Genomic DNA, 22,198 nt, shown 5'->3' with positions numbered 1-22,198 from the left:
GCAGGCCGGGTGCGGTGGCTCACGCCTGTCCTCCTAGTACTTTGGGAGGCCGAGGCGGGCAGATCAGGAGGTCAGGAGATTGAGACCATCCTGGCTAACAAGGTGAAACCCCGTCTCTACTAAAAACACAAAAATTAGCCGGGCGTGGTGGCAGGCGCCTGTAGTCCCAGCTACTCGGGAGGCTGAGGCAGGAGAATCAGGAGAATGGTGTGAACCCAGGAGGCAGAGTTTGCAGTGAGCTGAGATCGTGCCACTGCACTCCAGCCTGGGCGATAGAAGGAGACTCCGTCTCAAAAAAAAAAAAAAAAAAAAAAAAAGTAGTTTGCAAACCTTGCAATAAAGCTTTTACTAAAAACTAGGTAAAAACAAAATTCTCCCTCTCTCTCTCTGTTTCAGATGTTCAATAGCCATGCATGGCTAGAGGCTACTGTATTTGGATTGTGTAGATATAGGATGTTTCCGTCATTGCAGAAAGTTTTATTAGACAGTATTGCCTTCATCCCTCCATCTGCCCTTTAAAAAGAGTAGATCACAGGTAATAAACTAAAGTTAACTTTCACACGTCAAAAAAGAGTTTATAAAGTCTCATTTAGAAACAAAATTTTCTCAAGTGAGATTTAGTGTAATTTACAAATTAACAAATTTAAATGCAAAGACTTATGAGTTCACTTGGACTCAGGAAGGGGAACATCACACACAGGGGACTATCATGGGGAGGGGGGAGGGGGGAGGGATTGCATTGGGAGTTATACCTGATGTAAATGATGAGTTGATGGGTGCAGCACACCAACATGGCACAAGTATACATATGTAACAAACCTGCACGTTATGCACATGTACCCTACAACTTAAAGTATAATAATAATAAATAAATAAATTAATTAATTAATTTTTTAAAAAAATAAATAAATAAATGCAAAGACTTTTTTTTTTTGAAACAGGATCTTACTCTGACACCCAGGCTGAATTGCAGTAACTCAATCACAGCTCACTGCAGCCTCAACCCCCCCCTCCCCTCCCCCCTCTCCTGCCCCCCCCCCCCCCCCGCGGCTCGAGGGATCATCCCACCTCAGTCTCCCAAGTAGCTGAGACTACAGGTGCGCGCCATTATGTCTGGCTTTTTTTTTTTTTTTAATTGGTTTTTTGTAGAGATGGGGTTTCGCCATGTTGCCAAAACTGGTCTTGAACTCCTGAGCTCAAGCAATCTGCCCTCCTTGACCTCCGAATGTGCTGGGATTAGAGGCATGAGCAACTGCGCCAAGCCCAAAGAAGTTTCTCTACATCTCTTTTTCTTCTGTGCTCCAGGTAAGAGAAAATTTGGCATGTATTGAAAATGTAATGTCAATAACATTGTCAGCATCCAAATAAATTATTTTAAACATGCATGAAAGCAGTAAGACATTAAGCACATATTTTTCCTGCTGAGTAGTTCTTGTTCTCTTTTATTTGAAGTGTTAAGGAATAAACTTACTTTCAGAAAATTAAAACTTTTTTAGCCTACTAAGATTAGATGAAGTAATTGATTAAATTACAAAATGTATTAAATGTGATGATGGTAGTAATCTGCTTATTACACTTATTGGCCATGCCTGAATATACAAGTTCTAATGGAGGAATTGGGCTTTTCCTTACACACAAGTATTTTCATAAAATTAATTTTTACCTGTACAACCAGATAGTCCAGTTAAAACTGCCAGGGTGCAATTCTTCATGATAATTCTAGTCACCTTGTGACAACGTTTGTCCTGGACTATCATTTCAAATTTTTTTTTTATATTTAGAAAAATATAAATTTTCTTACAGATATACTAATTTTTATTTAATAGTTGATTTTCCTTGTAAGAATGTAAACAAAAACTAAAAAGAAACGCAAAAATTGTGTTTAAGTGAATAAAAGGGGATTATTGAAAACTCAGTTTCATATTGAAAGTATTTTTTTTTTCTTTTTCAAATATTTTTATTGACATATACTTGTATATAACAGTCTTGGAAGTTAGAAACCCCTCCAGGGGAGAGGGTAGAATTGCCTGTTTCCTGATCAGCTTAATAAGAACATCTCTCTCTAGGCAAAGGGTGGGCAGGCTTGCTAGTAGTCCCCTTTCAAAGACTGGGGGTTCCTAAATTTAAGTTCTCTTAGCTGTGACCCAAACCCACTATGTGTGCAGCACTCACCTGGTCTGATCCACCTCTCCTCCTTGGGACTTGAGGGAGCAAGGGAAACTGATGTCAGTGAAGCTCACACTGCCTGCTGTGCTGTGTATGACTCCTGCCTCTAACCCAGGACTCTCTGTCATTTCGCCAGCCTCCACCAAACTGTGACAAGCAAACTTGTAGCTGCAGGCTGGGTAGAATCTCAGACCTTACATGGTTCTCGAGAAAACATGAGAAGTAAGAGCTAGTAGGTATGGCCTGAGAAGTCACAAACAACCCAACCCTGGGCGTGGGAGAGAGGCAGAGTGGGCAAAAAGGTGGGAGATGAAGGTGTGGGAGCTGTCGGAAACTGGGAACAAAACACATTTTTTATTGTAACAACTAATTGATTTCATTTTGGGCCAGTTAAATCTGAATCTCAAAGTAGAGGATGGATGAATAGTTCTTCAGAATAAAATGAATACGAGCTTTATTAACCTTCATCTTGCTTTTCCCAACTGATGTCAGTTCAAAACAGACTGCGCACTAAAAATTTTCCCGGCGGGAGGCGGTGGCTCACGCCTGTAATCCTAGCACTTTGGAAGACTGAGGTGGGCAGATCACGAGGTCAGGAGTTCCAAGAGCAGCCTGGCCAACATGGTGAAACCCCGTCTCTACTAAAAACACAAAAATTAGCTGGGCATGGTGACTCACGCATGTAATTCCAGCTACTCCGGAGGCTGAAGCAGGAGAATCATTTGATCTCGGGAGGTGGAGGTTGCAGTGAGCCGAGATCATGCCCTTGCACTCCAGCCTGGGCGACAGGGCGAGACTCCTGTCTTAAATAAATAAATAAATAAATAAATAAAATTCCCACTAGTCAGTGGAACTGTTCTCAATCTTAAAGCCACCCCCCCACCCCGTTGTTCTTGCATTGTTTTACAATCCTAAATCAACAAATAAATCTTTTTGTCAAAACTAAATGAAAACCGACCTGTTTGTCTTACACTCTCCACACACCCTGACTTCCCACTCGGCCACACCCTCCACCAACCGTGCACGCCCCTGTCCCCAACCCCCAGAACCCCACCACTTCTATGCCCTCCACTCATTGCGTGCTAAGAAAAGCGTAGAAGAATGAGACTCCCCTTCATAGAAAGTAATCAAAACAGCCAATTAAGTGAACTGTCACTTTCTGCATCTTTATTATTAAGGCGATGGAATTATATTTTGAAATTACATGGTACATTACTGAGTCCAGTCTCTAGTTATTCTGCCATACTTCCTCCTATCCTGTATTTCCGTTGATGTTGATGGTAAATTCCGTTGGTAAATTTGATCTTGGGTGGTTTGAATAGGCAGTCGGAGGGAAACTGGATTCTTAGGAAGAAGATCCCTCCCAGGTAGGAGGGGTCTTTGGGTCTCGTTTCGGTGGCCTGCCAGTGGAGCATATCGTCCCACACTGGCCCTGCTGAACAGTGGGGCTAGGAGTCGCCGGCCAGGTGGAGGAACTCCTTGTGGATGAGCTTTAGGGTCATAGTCCGCAAAACTTGGCGGGCAGTCCTCGGTACCCGGCCCGACGCTTGGTAGAGGGCAGCGGTGGTGATCCCTGGCTGGGATGGGCAGCAAGGGTATGCCTCGGCTGACGAAGGGGCTGAGGGCCGGCTCCGGGGTCGGCGGGGGCGCCGAGGGAATCGGACGGTGGCGTAGAGGGGGACTGACCACGATTGGCGCCGGGCGCTCCACCACAAGCGATGATCGGCAGGATACCTGTGGCTTAGGGTGACCGAGGCCACGCTTTCCAGTGTTGGAGATTCTGTGGTTTGGAGCCGCCGCTCCTCTTGCTGGGGGCAGCCTGCCCCAGCGGCTAGCCCCTACTGCCCACATCGGGGCGCTGGACACCCGCGCGGATCCGCTCTGTGAGATCAGAGGCCACGGGGGCCTCTAGCCACCCCACACCCTCTGACGCTGACTGACGCGCTGCGCAGCGTTGCCAAGGTCTGGGGCCACGGGAGCTGGGTGGGGCTGGAAAGGAAGGTGAAAGGTTGGGGGGAGGGGCGGGGCAGGACGGTCTCACTCCGTGCCTGTGCCTGGGCGGGCAAGTAGGACCCCAGGCACTGCCCTTCGCCCAGAGTGACCTCAAGAAATAGGAGCAGTTCAGTGAATGCCTCTCTGCCCATTACCCACAGTCACCTTTCCTTCACGGTTTACCTCAGAGGCCTTCTCCTCCCCTCCCTTCTCTCACCACTTGTGTATTTCCAGAGACATTCTCTTTTATAAATAACTTTAGTAGATTTACTATCAATATAATACTTTTTAAAGTAACTTTTGATAATCTTTTGGTAAATTTATTTTTTTATGAAGATTTAAGGCCTTCAAAAAATTCAATTTGGAGCTAAAACCACTTCAGTTGTTGAGGAACTCCTGACAATAAGAAGAAAGGGAGGGAGGGAAGAAAGGAAACCAGTAGTCCATGTGGCATATATAAACACTTCAGTTGTTGTTTATAAAAATGATCTTTTTTTTTTTTAAATAATGGTTCCAATAACAAGCATAACTGCAGAACAGAATGTCTCATTCTTGAGGCTTTCCAGTACTAATACTGATTCACATGAAACCTTCACTTACTTATATGTGGGAATGTAAAGCCAAATAAGTACCTTCAAAATAGGTTGGCCTGTCAGCCGTATCAGTTCCTTTCCATGAATTAAGTAATAATTCAATGAGGAGTTCTTAAATTTTGGTAAGAAATTATATTATATAAACTAGGTCATAGTTTCATTTATAAGATACTGGATATCCTTCAGTTATGAAAATTTCTTGCTACAAAATTAGTTAACTAACATACCTATTCAACTAACTTGTGAAGGCAAGATAATTATTTGACAGTACTTTACAAAGATGAGAATGTAGATATAGAAGAGTGGATCTTCTAATAGTAGGTTAAAATGTCAAACTAATTGAAAGGAACTTTCCCCAGTCTGTTGTGTTATATATTACTGCAGAAGAACAGGGTTTGTGTGCTTCTGAACAAATGAGTTATTGCTGTTACTGTAGTGAAATATCAAATTTTATTTTTGTTTATTTATTTTTCTTGTGCGACAGTTTATTCTTCCTGGGAGACCAATGAGAATAACAAGGGGTAGAGATCAATTAAAAACAGTCTCTGCAACTTCATGTGTGCTAGTATTTCATATTATATTTTTAGTGGCTTTAGTTTTTATTTTTTATTTCAATAGCTTTGGTGTACAAGTGGTATTTTGTTGCGTGGAAGAATTATATAGTAGTGAATTCTGAGATTTTAGTGCATCCATCACCTGAGTAATATACGTTGTACCTGATGTGTAGTTTTTTTTTTATCACTGGGCCCTCTCTCATATTCCCACTTTTGAACCTTGAAAGTTTATTATATCACTCTGTATATCTTTGCATATTCATATCTTAGCTCCCACTTATGAGTGAGAACATATCGTTTTTGGTTTTCCAATCCTGTGTTACGGCACTTAGAATAGTGGTCTACAGCTCTATCCAAGTTGCTGCAAGTTGCATTATTTCATTCCTTTTAATGGCTGATAGTATTCCATGCTGTATATAGGCCACATTTTCCTTATCCACTGATTAATTGATGGGCACTTAGGATTATTCCACATCTTTGTAATTGCAAATTATGGTGGAATAAATATGCAAGTGCAGGTATCTTTTTGATGTGACTTATTTTCCTTTGAGTAGATACCCAGTAGTGTGATTGTTGGATTGAATAGATCTACTTTCAGTTCTTTAAGGAATCTCCATAATGGTTTCCATAGAGGTTGTACTAATTTACATTTCTACTAGCAGTGCTTAAGGGTTCCCTTCTCTCCACATCCATGCCAAAAACTATTGTTTTTGACTTGTTAAATAATGGCCATTCTGGCTGGGGTAGGGTGATATCTCACTGTGGTTTTAATTTGCATATCCCTGATGATTAGTGATGTTGAACCTCTTTTTATATGTTTATTGGCCATTTGTATATCTTTTTTTTGTTTGTTTTTTGGTTTTGTTTTGAGACAGAGTCTCACACTGTCCCCAGGCAGGAGTGCAGTGGAGCGATCTCCGCTCACTGCAACCTCCACCTCCCGGGTTCCACCAGTTCTCCTGCCTCAGCCTCTTGGGATTACAGGCATGAGCCACAGTGCCCTGCCTTGTATATCTTCTTTTGAGAAATGTCTATTCATGTCCTTTGCCCACTTTCTAATGTGATTATTATTGTTTTCTTGGTGATTTGAGTAACTTGTAGATTCTGGATACTAGTCCTTTGTTGGACACTTAGTGTGCAGATATTTTCTTCCATTCTGTCGGTTATCTGTTTACTCTACTGATTATGAAATATCAAACTTTAAAGTCTTCAATTAAAATAGCATTTTGTAAGAAAATTCGAAAAGAAGACCAGGGCTAGTTATTTATTTAGGAAGCATATTATTACAAAATGTTATATAGTAAGCTTCCAGAGTTTTCTTTTTCCATTGTGATGAGACTTGAAAATTATTTTGCAAGACCAGATGCCATTAACATCAACCTTTTTGATTGAGTTGGGAATAAGGATCATGTAATCTTGTGTAAATTCTCTGTTGGGAAAAAGTGTAGTCATGATCCCCACATCTGTTCTGTGGTAAAATCCTGTGGAATATACCTTTTACATTCATCTGCACTTCATCTTCAGTGTGGCTGTCTTAATATAGGATGTAATCATTTATCACCAGACTACAATAATATATTTTTAATAAGTATCTGTGCTGCTAATCTTGCCACTCTCAAATCCACCTTCAACACTGCCATGTAGAATTATCTCCCTAAAGCATAAATTAATTCCTATCATAATCTATACTTAAAGCTTTCAATAGCCATCCATCACCTAAAGGGTAAATTCTAAATTTCAGGGCTGCCCAATTAAGTCATCCCCAGGGAGAATTAAACTTCTCTCTGTTAGGCTACGCAGAATCTTTTGTGTGTCTCTAATACAGCATGTATTATACTGCATTGTCACTATCTTTTTAAATGTTCATCCTCTTAACCAGTCTGATAGCTCTTTGATGTGAAGATTGGCCTTGATCATTTTTGTCTCTTACTGCCCAGTATATATTAGGTACTCAGTACTTTCTGGATAAGTGCATGCATTCATTAAAGATGAATGATGGCTGGGTGCAGTGGCTCACGCCTGTAATCCCAGTACTTTGGGAGGCCGAGGTGGCCAGGTCTCCTGAGATCAGGAGTTTGAGACGAGCCTGGCCAACATGGTGAAACCCCATCTCCACTAAAAATACAAACATTAGCCAGGTGTGGTGGCATGTGCCTATAGTCCCAGCTACTTGGGAGGCTGAGGCAGGAGAATCACTTGAACCTGGGAGGGAGAGGTTGCCGTGAGCCAAGATTATGCCATTGCACTCCAGCCTCAGCGACAGAGCAAGACTCTGTAAAAAAAAAAAAAAAAAAAAAAAAAAAAAAAAAAAGGAATGATATAACTTGTACACAGTCATTGATATAAAATTTCTCCACCTAACCTAAGATTTAAGTCAGAAACATTACAGGCCACAACATATTATAACACAATAAAAATAAAAAGCAATATAGTGAGTATACATTGCATTTTTCTTCATTTGACAAGCCCTCAACGACAGTTCAAAGCCACTTTAACTTTTTTTTTTTCTCTTTGAGACAGGGTCTTGCTCTGTCACCCAGGCTAGAGTGCAGTGGCACAATCTCGGCTCACTGCAACCTCCGCCTCCCAGGTTTAAGCGATTCCCCTGCCTCAGCCTCACGAGTAGCTGGGATTATAAGCATGAGCCACCGTGCCTGGCCAAAACTTTAGCATTTCACTTAAAATGTGTGGGGTGGAATAAATTATTAACTATTAACTGTTTTTCACTTTTCATCACCCTGTGTAGCTAAAATGTCCCGTCTAGTTATCTAAGACAAATAGAAGCTCAGCAACTGATTCTTTAATCTCCCATGGCTGATTTTCCTCTCTTTGCCCTTAACAGGAGTTGACACAATTACAGAGTTGTCTTTGGTTTCTATCACAAAAATAATAAAAAATCAATATAAGGTTAATGAGGTTGTTGTGTCAAAAAGATTTTTGGGACTATTTTTTAATTATTCAATTTCGAGAGTTCTTTATCATGAATGCAAGTCCATTATCATATATATGACTTGCAAATATTTTTTCCTCTTCTGCTGCTTTTCATTCTCTTAACATTATCATTCAAAGAACAGAACATTTTATTTTGATGAAGTCCCAATTTGTTGATATTTTCTTTTGTGGATTGGGATTTTGGTATCTTACCTATTAAATCTTTGCTTAACCTAAGGTCACAAAGTTTCTCCTATATTTTGTTTTAGGAGTTTTATACTTTTAGGTTTTAAATTTTTGTCTGGGATCCATTTTGAGTTAACATTTGTATATGGAGAGAGTGACCAAGATGGCCGACTAGAAGCAGCTAGCGTGCATGGCTCTCAAGGAGAGGAATGAAAGGGGTGAGTAAATACAACACCTTCAACTGAAACCTTTAGGTACTCACATTGGAGCTAATCAGTGAAACAACTTGACCCACAAAGAATGAAGAAAAGCAAGACAGGACAGTGATGCACCCAGGAGCAACGCAGAGCCAGGAGAACTTCCCTGCCTGGGTAAGCAGTGAGTGAATGTGCCACAGTGAAACACTATGCTTATCCCATGGATCTTTGCAACCCTTGGGTCAGGAGATAGCCTTGTGAACTCACTCCACTAAGGCCTTCAGTCTGACACACAGAACCATGTGGAGTCTTGGCAGAGCAGCTGCTCAGGCATGCGTGGAAACCCTGGAACCTTAGATACTAGGGATTTCTGGCAAAAGTAGCTGCAGCTCCAGCAAAATAGGAGGGTAGACCCCCATACATACCCCTAGGAAAGAGGCTGAATCCAGAGGGCTGAGCAGTGACAGCTTGAAGGCTCTACTTCCACGGCACTTCATAAGGTAAGACCCACTGGCATGGAATTCCAGCCAGCCACTGGTAGTGGCATTGTACCTCCCTAAGAAGGAGCTTCCTAGGGGGGAAGGGTGGGCCACCATCTTTGCTGTTTGGGCACCTTAGCCATTCCACCCTTCAGGCTATGGAGAGTCCAAGCCAACCAGGGAGCATAAAGGATCCCTCAGCACAGCACAGTTGCTCTACCAAAGCATGTCCAGACTTCTTTAAGCAGGTGCCTGATTCCATTCTTCCTCACTGGGCAGGACCTCCCAACTGGGGCCTCTAGCCACCCCCACCATGTTCTGCAGCTGACAGAGATTTGAATCCCCCCCTTGGTCAGTGCTCATAGAGGGAGGAGTGGGCCACTATCTTTGCTGTTTTGGCAACTTAGCTGATCCAGTCTCAGGCTTTGGAGAGTCTGAGCTGACCAGGGGTGGAAGGGATCCCTCAGCACAGCACAGATGCTCTACCAAAACATAGCCAGACTACTTCTTTAAGCAAGCCAGTGGGTCTTATCTTATGAGGTGCTGTGAAAGTAGAGCCTTCAGACAGACTACTTCCTTAAGCAGGTTGCTTATCCCACTTCTCTTCACTGGGTGGGACCTCCCAACCAGGAGCTCCAGCCACCACCACTGGTGTTCTCCAGCCAACAGAGAGTTGAATTCTTCCTGGGACAGTGCTCCCAAAGAAGGGGTGGGCTACCATCTTTGCTGCTTGATCAACTTAGCTGTTTCAGCCTTTGGGCATTGGAGAGTCTGAGCCGACTGGGGTGGAAAGGATCTCCCAGCACAGCACAACTGCCCTACCAAAACATGGCCAGACTACTTTAAGTGGGTCCCTGTTCCCGTTCCTACTCACTGGGTGAGACCTCCCAAACTGGGCTTCCAACCACGCCTGTTCATGTCCTTTGGCCAACAGAGATTTGTAAACTCCCTGGGACAGAGCTCTTAAAGGGAGGGGCAGGTCACCATCTTTGCTGTTTGGGCCACTTGGCCATTTCAACCTTCAGGCTTTGGAGTGTCTGAGACAACGAGGGGCTAAAGTGGACCCCTACCACAGCACAACTGCTCTACCAAAACATGGCCAGGTTGATTTTTTAAGCATGTCCTTGATACAGTTCCTCTTCACTGAGTGGGACCTCCAAACTGGAGTCTCCAGACACCTTCTACAGATGCCTTTTGGCTGGAAATAGGCCCGTAACTCCTTGAGATGAAGCTTCTAGAGGGAGGGGCAGGTTGGAAACTTTGCTGTTTTATAGACATCATGGCTGATACCTCTAGGTGTTGGAAAATCCAAGGCAACTAGGGACTAGAGTGGGCCCCAAGCATACCACAGCAGCCCTATGGACAAGTGGTCACACTATTATGTGGGTACCCATTCCCATGTCTCCTCACCAGGCAGGTACTCCAGGCTTCGGATTCCAGCCATCCTCCACCAGAACTATCAAGACAGTAGCAACTTGGTAACTCCCTGTGCAGAGCCTCCAGGAGCAACTGAAGGCCTCTCTGCCACTGCCTCTGCAGTGGAGCTGTCCTTGCCATCGTCAGACTAACAAAGGAGCAAAGACCCTAAGTGCCTCCAAGAAGCTGCAGCTGACCCATAAAGAGGCCAGTCCATCTCCCATGGATCCCACACACATCAGACAGGGAACCCTTGGCTTGGGCCCACAGCATGGACTCTCCATCCTGGGATGATTGCACTGAGCAATTGCTGATCTGCATCTCTCTGGGGTGGAGCCCTCAGGAGACAAATAAGTGACCCTTGGCCACAGTGACTACTAGATCCCTTCCTCCGCTGCCTCCAAGTTGGAGAAGAAACATAAACAATGAAATTTCCCCAGAGCTGCAGTGGGTAGCCCAGGAGTGCCAAGTCAAGATCTATAGCCAGCACTCAAGCAGGAGATGAACTCACACTTTCAGAGCATTGAAAGGGAACAGAGCTGCAACTGTGTGGCCACATAAGGAAGCAACACAGCCATTCAAGAGTCTACCAACTGACCAATAAGCCTAAATGCCACCTGCTGGATCACACAGCATAGAGCGAACACCAGAAATATTTCACTAATACACACCCATCTAAAACCAGAGATGAGAAGTAAGCTTCAAGTAAAGACCCTACACAATGCCTTGGCCTGGTGAAAACATCCAGGAAAGAAGTCTATTGAGTGTACTCAATCTACAGTGCAATTAATGGAATACCCACATATAGATGAGAAAAAACCGACACAAAAAAATCTGGTAACTCAAATGGCCAGAGTGTCTTATGTCATCCAAACAACTGCACCAGTTCTCAAACAAGAGTTCTTAACCAGGCTGAACTGGCTGGAATTACATAACAGAATTCAGAATATGGATAGAAAGAAAGATCATCAAGATCTTTGATTGGCAAAACCCAATCCAAGGAAAATAAGAATCACAATAAAGTAATACTGGAACTGAAGGTCGAAATAGCCAGTTAGAAAAACAAAACAAATAATAAACCTAACAGATCTGACAGAGCTGAATTACACAATACAAGAATTTCACAATGCAGTCACAGGTATTAACAGCAGAATAAACCAAGATAAGGAAATAATTTCAGAACTGGTTCTCTGAAATAACACAGACAAAAATAAAGAACAAAGTATAAAAAGGATGGACAAAACCTCTGAAAAGTATGAGATTATGTGAAGAGGCCAAATCTACAAATCATTGGCATCCCTGAAATGGAGGCGGAGAAAGCACACAACTTGGGAAATGTATTTCAGGATATCATCCGTGAAAAGTTCCCCAACTTTGCTAGAGAGGCCAATAGTCAAATTTAGGAAATACAGAGCACTCCTGCAAGATTCTACACAAGAAGATCATCCTCAAGACACATAATTGTCCATTTCATAAGGTCAAAAAAGAAAGAATGTTAAAGGCAGCTGGAGAGAAAGGGTAGGTTAATTACAAAAGGAACACCATCAGGCTAACGGCACACCTCTTAGCTAAAACCCTACAAGCCAGAAGAGATTGGGGGCCTATATTCAACATTCTTAGAGAAAAAAAAAATCTTCAACCAATAATTTTATATCCAGCCAAAATAAACTTCCTAAGTGAAGAAAAAATAAGATCCTTTAAGATAAGCAAATGTTGAGGAAATTTCTTACCGCCAGACCTGCCTTGAAAGAGATCTTGAAAGGAGCACTGAATATCAAAAGGAAAGACTGCTGCAAGCTAATACAAAAACATACTAACAGACAGACCAGTGTCACTGTAAAGCAACTACACAAACAAGCCAACATTATAATCAGCTAACATCACAATGACAGGATCAAATCCACACATATCAAAGTAACCTTGAATGTAAATGGGCTAAATGCCTCACTTAAAAGGCATACAGTGGCAAGCTGGATAACAAAAGCAAGACCCAATGGTATATTGTCTTTGAGAGACCCATCTCACACATAATGACAATCATGGGCTCAAAATAAAAGCATGGAGGAAAATCTACCAATTAATGGAAAGCAAAAAGGCATGGGTTGCAATTCTAATTTCAGACAGAAGAGATTTCAAGCCAACAGAGATCAAAAGAGACAAAGAAGGACATTACCTAATGAAAAAGGGTTCAATTAAACAATAACACCTACCTATCCTAGATATATATGCACCCAATACAGGAGCACCCAGATTCACTAATCAAGTTCTTAGAGATCTACAAAGAGACATAGACTCCAATACAATAATAGTGGGAGACTTCAGCACTCCACTGATAGTACTGAAAAGATCACCAAGCAGAAGAAAATTATTAAAGATATTTTGAGCCTAATCTCAACATTGGACCAAATGGATTTTAGACCTTTATAGAATTCTGCACATCCAAACAACAGAATATACATTCTTCTCATTGCCATATGGCACATACTCCAACATTGACCACATAATTAGACATAAAACAATGCTCAACAAATGCAAAATAACCAAAATCACACCAAACACACTTTTGGTCACAGACCAATATAAATAGAAGTCAATTTTCATAAATTGACTAAGATCATGCGATTATATGGAAATTAAACAACATTCTCCTGAATGACTTTTGGGTAAATTATGAAATTAAGACAGACATCAAGAAGTTCTGTAAAACTAATGAAAACTAAGGTACAACATTCCAGAATCTCTGAGATACAGCTGAGGCAGTGTTAAGAGGAAAAGTCAAGCTAGATATGATGGCTCATGCCTGTTATCCCAGCATTTTGGGAGGCAGAGGTGGGCAGATCACTTGAGGTCAGGAGGTAAAAATACAAACATTAGCCAGGCGTGGTGGTGTGTGCCTGTAGTTCCAGCTACTTGGGAGGCTGAAGCAGGCGAATCGCTTGAACCTGGGAGGCAGAGGTTGCAGTGAGCCAAGATTGCACCATTGCACTCCAGCCTGGGCAATAAGAGCAAAACTCCCTCTCAAAAAAAAAAAAAAAAAATCATAGCACTAAATGCCCACGTCAAAAACTTAGAAAGACCTCAAGTTAACAACCTAACTTTACAACTGACAGAATTAAAGCAGCAAGAACAAATCAATCATAAAGCTAGCAGAAGATGAGAAATAAAAATCAGAGCTGAACTGAAGGAAATTCAGACATGAAAAATCATTCAAAAGACTGATGAATCCGGGAGGTTTTTTTTCCAAAAAAATTAATAAAATAGGCCGCTACCTAGACTAATGAAGAAAAGAGAGAAGATACTAATAAACACAATTAGAAATGCTGAAAAGAATGTTACCACTGACCCCACAGAAAAAAAAAAAAAAAAAACAACCATCAGAAACCACTAAAAACACTACTATGCACGCAAGCTAGAAAACCTAGAGAAAAGGATAAATTCTTGGAAACATACATCTTCCCAAGAGTGAGCCAGAAAGAAATTGATTGCCTAAACAGACCCATAATGAGCTCTGAGATTGTATCGGTAATAAATAGTCTATGAACCAAAACAAAGTTGGGACATGATGCACTCATGCCGAATTCCTCCAGATATACAAAGAACAGCTGGTACCATTCCTACATAAACTATTCCAAAAAATTGAAGCAGAGAGTCTCCTCCCTGAATAATCTCGATACAAAAACCTGGCAGAGGCACAACAAAAAAAGAAAACTTCAGGTCAGTATTCTTGATGAATCACAATACAAAAAACCTTAGCAAAATACTTGCCAATCAAATCCAGCAGCATATCAAAAAGTTAACCTGAAATGATTAAGTAGGCTTCATCATCAAGATGCAATGATGGTTCAATATAGGCAAATCTATAAATGTGATTCATCACATTAACAGAAGTAAAGACAAAAACCACATAATTATCTCAATAGATGCAGAAAAGACTTTTGATAAAGTTGAACAGTGCTGCATGTTAAAAACTCTCAAAAAAAGTAAGTATTGAAGGAATATACCTCAAAATAATAAGAGCCATATGTAAAAAACTCACAACCAACATTATACTAAATGGGCAAAGGCTGGAAGCACTCCCCTTGATGTTGGGAGCAAGCCCCCCCAAATCCAGCCATAAACTGGCCTCAAAATTGGCCATAAACAAAATCTCTGCAGCACTGTAACATGTTCAAAATGGCCCTAATGCCCACGCTGGAAGGTTGTGGGTTTACAGGAATAAGGGCAAGGAACACCTGACCTGCCCAGAGCAGAAAACCACTTAAAGGAATTCTTAAGTCACAAACAAAAGCATGAGTGATCTGTGTCTTGAAGGGCATGTTCCTGCTGCAGTTAACTAGCCCAACCTATTCCTTTAATTCGGCCCATCCATTCGTTTCCCATAAGGGATACTTTTAGTTAATTTAACATCTATAGAAGCAATGTTAATGACTGGTTTGCTGTTACTAAATATGTGGATAAATTTCTGTTCAGGACTCTCAGCTCCGAAGGCTGTAAGACCCCTGATTTCCCACTTCACACCTCTATATTTCTGTGTGTGTGTCTTTAATTCCTCTAGCACTGCTGGGTTAAGGTCTCCCCAACCGACCTGGTCTCAGCAAGTGGCATCCATTCATGGGGGTTCAAATCCAGTCAAAGGGTCCCCAGCGAGACAGTTGGAACAGAAAACTAGCTGGGGGACACCCACGTACTCTTAAAGCAATCCCCATGGTGAGTAAGAAGGGGAGCTCAGAAGCATCAGGGTAACAGTGGGACAAGTGTGGGGTCTGGTTCATTTCACCTTGGAACTTTTTCACACTGATAATGAAGAGGAACAAGACTATAGCGAAGTAACAGAAGAGGTTACAGAGCATGTTTATTTGCCAGCTGAAGCTAAAGCGGCAAAGGAGAAAGAGGTTCACCACTACCCTTCTGCACCCCTTCCTTATTATTTTGAAGAAAATGACCCCCCAGATCTTTCTTTTTCAGAGGACACTAGGCAAAAAGTAGTTGCCCCAGTGACTGTTCGAGTAGCACCTTGAGTGACCGCTCTTAGTTCTATTCAGGCAGGAATTCAGCAAGCTAGATGAGAGGGTGATTTAGAGGCTTGGCAGTTCCCTGTTAGAATACACCCCCCAGATCAAGAGGGACATATTATAGCTACATTTGAGCCTTTTCCTTTTAAATTACTCAAAGAATTAAAACAAGCAATAAATCAGTATGGACCAGGTTCTTCTTTTGTAATGGGACTGTTAAAGAAAGTTACTATCTCCAGTCAGATGATTCCTACTGACTGGGATGCTCTTACTTGAGCTTGTCTAAATCCTGCTCAGTTCTTACAATTTAAAACTTGATGGGCAGATGAAGCTTCCATTTAGGCTGCTTGCAATGCCCAGGCCCAAACTCAAATTAATGTAACTGCAGACCAACTTTTGGGGGTTGGCAGCTGGGCTGGTTTATATGCACACTGGTCATGCAGGATGATACCATATAACAGCTTAGAGGAGTGTGCAAATGGTAGTCCTTTGAGAAATCACTGAACTGCTTTCCACAGTGACTGAATTAATTTACTTTCTCACCATCAGTATATAAGCATTCCTTTTTCTCTGAAGCCTCACTAGCATCTTTTTTTTTCTTTTCAAAAATCACCATTTCGACTGGTGTGAGATGGTATCTCATTGTGGTTTTGATTTTCTTTCCTCTGAAAATTACTGATGTTGATCATTTTTTCATATGTTGGTTGGCTACTTGTATGTCATCTTTTGAGAAATGTCTGTTCATGTTCTTTGCCCATTTTTAATGGGGTAATTCAGTTTTGCTTGTTCAATTAAGTTCCTTAAAGATTCTGCAAATTAGACCTTTGGCAGATGCATATTTGACAAATATTTTCTCTTTCGGTTGTCTGTTTACTTTGTTGATAGTTTGTTGTTGTTGTCGTTGTTGTTGTTTGTTTGTTTTTCTGTGTGGAAGCTCTTTTGCTTATTTAAGTCCTACTTGTCATTTTTTGTTTGTTTGTTTGTTTTTTGGTTGCAATTACTTTTGAAGACTTAGTCATACATTTTTTCTTTCTTTTTTTTTCTGAGACAGAGTCTCGCTCTGTCGCCCAGGCTGGAGTGCAGTGGCCGGATCTTAGCTCACTGCAAGCTCTGCCTCCAGGGTTACGCCATTCTCCTGCCTCAGCCTCCCGAGTAGCTGGGACTACAGGCACCCGCCACCTCGCCCGGCTAGTTTTTTGTATTTTTTTTAGTAGAGACGGAGTTTCACCGTGTTAGCCAGGATGGTCTCGATCTCCTGACCTCGTGATCCGCCCATCTCGGCCTCCCAAAGTGCTGGGATTACAGGCTTGAGCCACCGCGCCCGGCGTCATACATTTTTTCTTAAGGCCAATATCCAGAATGGTGTATTCTAGGTTTTCTTCTAGGATTCATACAGTTCGAGGTTTTACATTTTAATCTCTAATTCATCTTCAGTTAATTTTTTTGTATGGTGAAAGGTTGGAGTCCAGTTTTATTCTTCTGCATATGACTAGCCTGCTATCCCAGCACCAATTATTGAATAAGGAATCCTTTCCTCTATTGCTAATTTTTTTCAACTTTTTCAAAGAGCACATGGTTGTAGGTATGCAGCTTTATTTGGGGGTTCTCTACTCTCTTCCTTTGGTCTATGTGTGTGTTTTAGTACCAGTACATATTGTTTTGGTTAATGTGTAGCCTTACAGTACAGTTTGAAGTCTGGTAATATAATGTCTCCAGTTTTGTTCTTTTTGTTTAAAACTGCTTTGGCTATTCATGCTCTTTTTTGGTTCCATGTGAATGGTAGAATACTTTTGTCCAATTCTCTGAAAAAGGATGCCGGTGGTTTTATATGAATAGTGTAAAATATGTAGATTGGTTTGGGCAGTATGGCCATTTAGTGATATTGATTCTTCCAATCCATGAGCATGGAATGTTTTTCTAATTTGTTGTGTCATCTGTGACTTCTGTTAGTAGTATTTTGTAGCTTTTTTTTTTTTTTTTTTTTTTCTGAGACAAAGTTTCACTCTTGTTGCCCAGGTTGGAGTGTGATGGCGTGATTGTGGTTCACTGAAACCTCCATCTCCCGGGTTCAAGCAATTCTCCTGCCTCGGCCTCATGAGTAGCTAGAATTATAGGTGCATACCACCATGCCCAGCTATTGTTTTCTATTTTTGGTAGTGACGGGATTTCACCATGTTGGTCAGGCTGGTCTCGAACTCCTGACCTCAGGTGATACACCCACCTCAGCCTCCCAAAGTGCTGGGATTACAGGTGTTAGCCATTGCACCCAGCCTGTAGTGTTTTTTGTTGTTGTTGTTTTTGTAGAGATCTTTCACCTCCTTGGTTTACTGTATTTGTAGGACTTATACTTTTTTGCAGTTATTTTACATGAGATTTCATTCTTGATTTGTCTTTCAGCTTGAACATTATTGGTGTATAGAAATGCTACTGATTTTCGTACATTGATTTTGTATCTTGAAACTTTACTGAAGTTATTTATCCATTCCATTTGGCTTTTGGTGGAATCTTTAGGGTTTTCTGGGTAGAGAATAATATAGTCAGTGAAGAGAGACAGTTTGACTTCTTTTTCTATTTGATTGCCTTTTATTTCTTTTTCTTGGCTGATTGCTCTCGCTAGGGCTTCCAGTACTATGTTGAATAGTAATGATGAGAGTGGGCATCCTTATTGTCTTCCAGTTATCAAGGGGAATGTTTCCAGCTTTTGCTCATTCAGTGTGATGTTTTCTGTGGGTGTGTCATAGATGATTTTTATTATATTGAGGTATGTTTCTTCAATGCCTAGTTTGTTGAGAGTTTTTAAAGAGGAGTGTTGGATTTATTGAAAGTTGTTTTTTTTCTGCATCTATTAAGATGATCATATGGTGTTTGTTTTTAATTCTGTTTATGTGGTGAATCACATTTATTGATGTGCATATGTTGAACCAACCCTGCATCCAGGAATAAAGCCTACTTGAAGTGATGAATTAACTTTTTGATATGCTGTTGGATTTGGTTTGCTAGCATTTTTATGAGGATTTTTGTGTCTTTGTTCATCAGGGATATTGGCCAGTTTTTTTTTTTTTTTCCATTTTCTCTTTTTTAGGTTTTGGTATCAGGGTGATGTTGCCTTCATATAATGAATTAGGGAGGAGTCCCTCCTCTATTTTTTGCAATGGTTTCAGTAGTGTTGGTACCAGCTCTTCAAATATCTGGTAGAATTCAACTGTGAATTTATCTTGTTAGGGGATTTTTTTTTTTGGTTGGTAGGTTAATTATTGATTCAATTTCATAACTAGATATTGGTCTGTTCAGAGTTTTAATTCTTCCTGATTCAATCTTGGGAGACTTCATCACTGTTTTTTTTCCTGATCATTTGGTGTAGAAGATGATTAATTTTGCTGATCTTGTCAAAGATCCAGGTTTTTGTTTCATTGATTGTGTGTTTTTGCTTTGTTTTCGTTTTTATTTCATTGTTTTTTCTTCTTATCTTTATTATTTTCTCTCTTCTGCATAATTTGGGTTTTTATTTGCTTTTACCCTTTTAGTTTTTCTTTTTTTGTGTGGAAGCTGAAGTTATTAATTTGAGACCTTTCTTCTTTTCTAATATAAGAATTTATCAGTTTCTGCCTAAGTACTGCTTTAATGGTATCCTATAAATTTTGATACGTTGTTTTTATTTCATTTATTTCAAAATACCTTCCAATTTCTTTCTTTTTTTTCCTTTGGCCTATGGGCTATTTACAAGTAAGTTATTCAGTTTTTGAATATTTGGATATTTTCCAGATATCTTTTTGTTATTGATTTCTAATTTAATTCCACTGTGAATAAACATTTGTCTGAGTTGAATTCTTTTAAATGTATTGAGTTTAGTTTTGTTGCACAACATATCATCTATCTTTGTAAAAGTTCCATGTGCTCATGAAAAAAATGTATATATTGTGTGTTTTGAAGTTTTGTTATTATGGTCATAAGGGTTTGGGACTGCTATGTCCTTCTTATGAACTGACCATTTTCCACAAATTGACCATGTGAACTTTATTTTAATTTTTTGAGCATGATGTCTTACTCTATTGATTTATGTTTAAACCAAGTGTATCTTTATCTTTAAAGGGAATTTCTCATAGGCAGCATATAATTAGATCTACTAATTCTAGTGTGTGAATTCTGGGTTGGGTTTGATTGATTTTTCTCTTTAGTAAAAGTCACATTTTACTGTTTCTTTGCATGCTTTGTAATTTTTGATGGGTTGTCAGATAGTGTGCATTTTACTTCATTTGGGTGGTAGATATTTTGTTTTCTATAAATATTCTTGAGCTTTTTGTGGGACACAATTAAGTTACTTTGAAATGATTTGACCTTTTGGGGTCTTTTTAAAAATATTTGTTAGGTGAGATCAGAATAATATTTGTTGGCTGGGCCTGGTGTCTCATTCCTGTAATCCTAGCACATTGGGAGGCTGTGGTGGGAAGATTGCTTGGGCCCAGGAATTTGAGACCAGCCTGGGCAAAAAAAGGGAGATCCTGCCTGCCACTGCACTTCAGCTTGCGCAACAGAGTGTGACTCTGTCTCAAAATATAAAGAATAATATTTTCTAAATTATTACCTTCTATAGAAGCAAGACCCTCTTATCAATGTTCCATAAATTACACAGTTTTTCAGCATGGTTTGTGGGAATAGGAACTATTTCAAGCTTATTGTGAGCTCTGGATATATTTTCTCTAATCATTTCATGTGGTTCTTTTACCAGCATTGAGGACTTTTCTTCCAGACAGGACCTAAACAGTGCTCTACTGAATACTGGATGGGAACCTGTACAGATCTACAGAGCTCACTCTTTGCATAGTCTTTCACTCTCTGGGATTTTTCTCTATGAGCCTTAGCCCCTTTGGTCTCTGCAAATGCTTAACTTTGTTTCCTCAACTTAGGGAGTCTGCCTTGCTCCACCAGGGTTCTCCTTCCCTTTTCTGTGTGCTGAAAAATATAAGTTGGCGTAATGATCCAACTCCTTTATTTCCAGAGTGTCCTTCATTGATTGATCTTCACTGTCTTGAAAGTCCTTTTTTCATATATTTTGTTCAGATTTTAAAACATTTTAAGATGGTAAATCATATTTATTATTCTATACTAGTTAGAAGTGAAACTCATATCTATTCACTTTTTATGTAGAAATCAAGCAAAAATATCTTTGAAATTGTTCATATTGCCTTAGTTACAGATATAATACTTATGGAGATAGGATGTAAAATGAGATCAAAATAGGCTAAACTTGAAAAGTTTCTATATAAATATAGGAACTGAAATTTTAAACTCAGGGGAAAGTTAAGTCGTTGAGGTTCATAAGGATTACAGTTGAATGAGGCCTACTTAAGAAATATAAATACATATGGATAAACTTTTAATGGATATGTGCATTTAAATAAATTGGACAACATATTGATAGAGACCAAGATAAATATTTTTGGCTCTAATACAGACGTACTTAGTATATCAAAGATTTTATTTAATTCTGAAACATAAATGTTACTGGCTGCGCATTCATGTTTTTCTTTAGATAAATATCCATGGTGTTTATTTTGTGATTTTGTACCTTGAGATACTCTATCTCCTTAACTTTGGCACTCTGTTTTATATTCTAGTTAGTAGGTGAAGCAAGTACTTTAAGTTTTAAACGATTTTGCTCTACCACATCTGGCTTTTTATTTTACTGCCCAGAATATTTATAATCCTGTGTTAATAACCAAAGATCAAAGAAGTTTCTATTATCTTCCACTTCCTTTCTTACAAACCTGTAAGAAGAATTTTCTGAGTTGTTTTTAGGCTATCTCACTGGCCAAACAAGCTTTGCTCACAGGCAAAAGTAGCTTGTACTTGGAGATCCATATCTTTCTATTTTCTGTTTTACTGAGAGGAAAATGATGATTGACTTTTCAAACAGACACAAAGGGCATGCATGCTTTCTGTAATGACTGAACAGGGCTGCTACAATTGCTGAGTCTTCATAAGAAAAGCTATACAGAAGATCAAGTACTTCTGATCTGATTATACAAAGTAATTCTGTTGTTCTCTTTTTAAGCAACATTTACTTAGATTTGTGAGATAAATAACAAAGTTTCTTCAGACATCCTAACCATTAACATGTGAACATGACAATCCATGTGGTTATATGTGTGGATCTCTTTTCTTTTCTATATAGCTAATGGAATTAAAAAAAGAAACAAACCTATAACCCTGTCAACTCTATGCAAGCATTGCTTCTTCAGTTTAAGAGTAAATGGCCTTGTATAAATATGTTAAGAGAAATAATTTTGAATTACATAAGATTTAAAGTAAGAAACAATATTTTGCCAAAATATTAGGCATCACTTTATTAAGAAATACTTATATACATAGAGTGGAGAATCAGGGTTATACAAAGTCTTAACTATTCTAATAGATATTTCCAGATCCGGGGCACAAAATTGAATTCAATCTGTGTCTCAGATTTCACATTTGTCAAAATGAAGAGGAGCATAGTCTTTGAAAAGTTTTATCTAAATATATGTTAAATTTTCTTTAAGAGAAAATTATATTGTATGTAATTTAAAATTAAAGTAAAATCAAATTTATACAAATTTTCCTATTAGATATTATCGCATAACAACTTAGATCATAGAAACTGCATTTAGATGCCATTTTAGTAATAATCTTTTAAAT

At 39.8% G+C, this 22,198-nt stretch overlaps 1 protein-coding gene across 1 annotated transcript; it reads right to left on the bottom strand.

Moving 5' to 3' along the window:
- Nucleotides 1-3,311: 3,311 nt before the first annotated feature.
- On the bottom strand, nucleotides 3,312-4,097 carry LOC106995259 (uncharacterized). The gene has a single exon (XM_015127743.3). It carries the CDS (start codon nucleotides 4,015-4,017, stop codon nucleotides 3,379-3,381), a length of 639 nt encoding a protein of 212 aa, XP_014983229.3. The 5' UTR covers nucleotides 4,018-4,097; the 3' UTR covers nucleotides 3,312-3,378.
- Nucleotides 4,098-22,198: the final 18,101 nt, after the last annotated feature.

Source organism: Macaca mulatta, chromosome X (assembly GCF_049350105.2).
Source record: "Macaca mulatta isolate MMU2019108-1 chromosome X, T2T-MMU8v2.0, whole genome shotgun sequence".
Classification (NCBI taxonomy): Eukaryota; Metazoa; Chordata; class Mammalia; order Primates; family Cercopithecidae; genus Macaca; species Macaca mulatta.
This window is presented reverse-complemented; position numbering and strand designations above follow the sequence as displayed.

Coding starts and splice junctions, on each gene's coding strand:
- LOC106995259 (XM_015127743.3), bottom strand. CDS start 4,017: ATGTGGGCAGTAGGGGCTAGCCGCTGGGGCAGGCTGCCCCCAGCAAGA.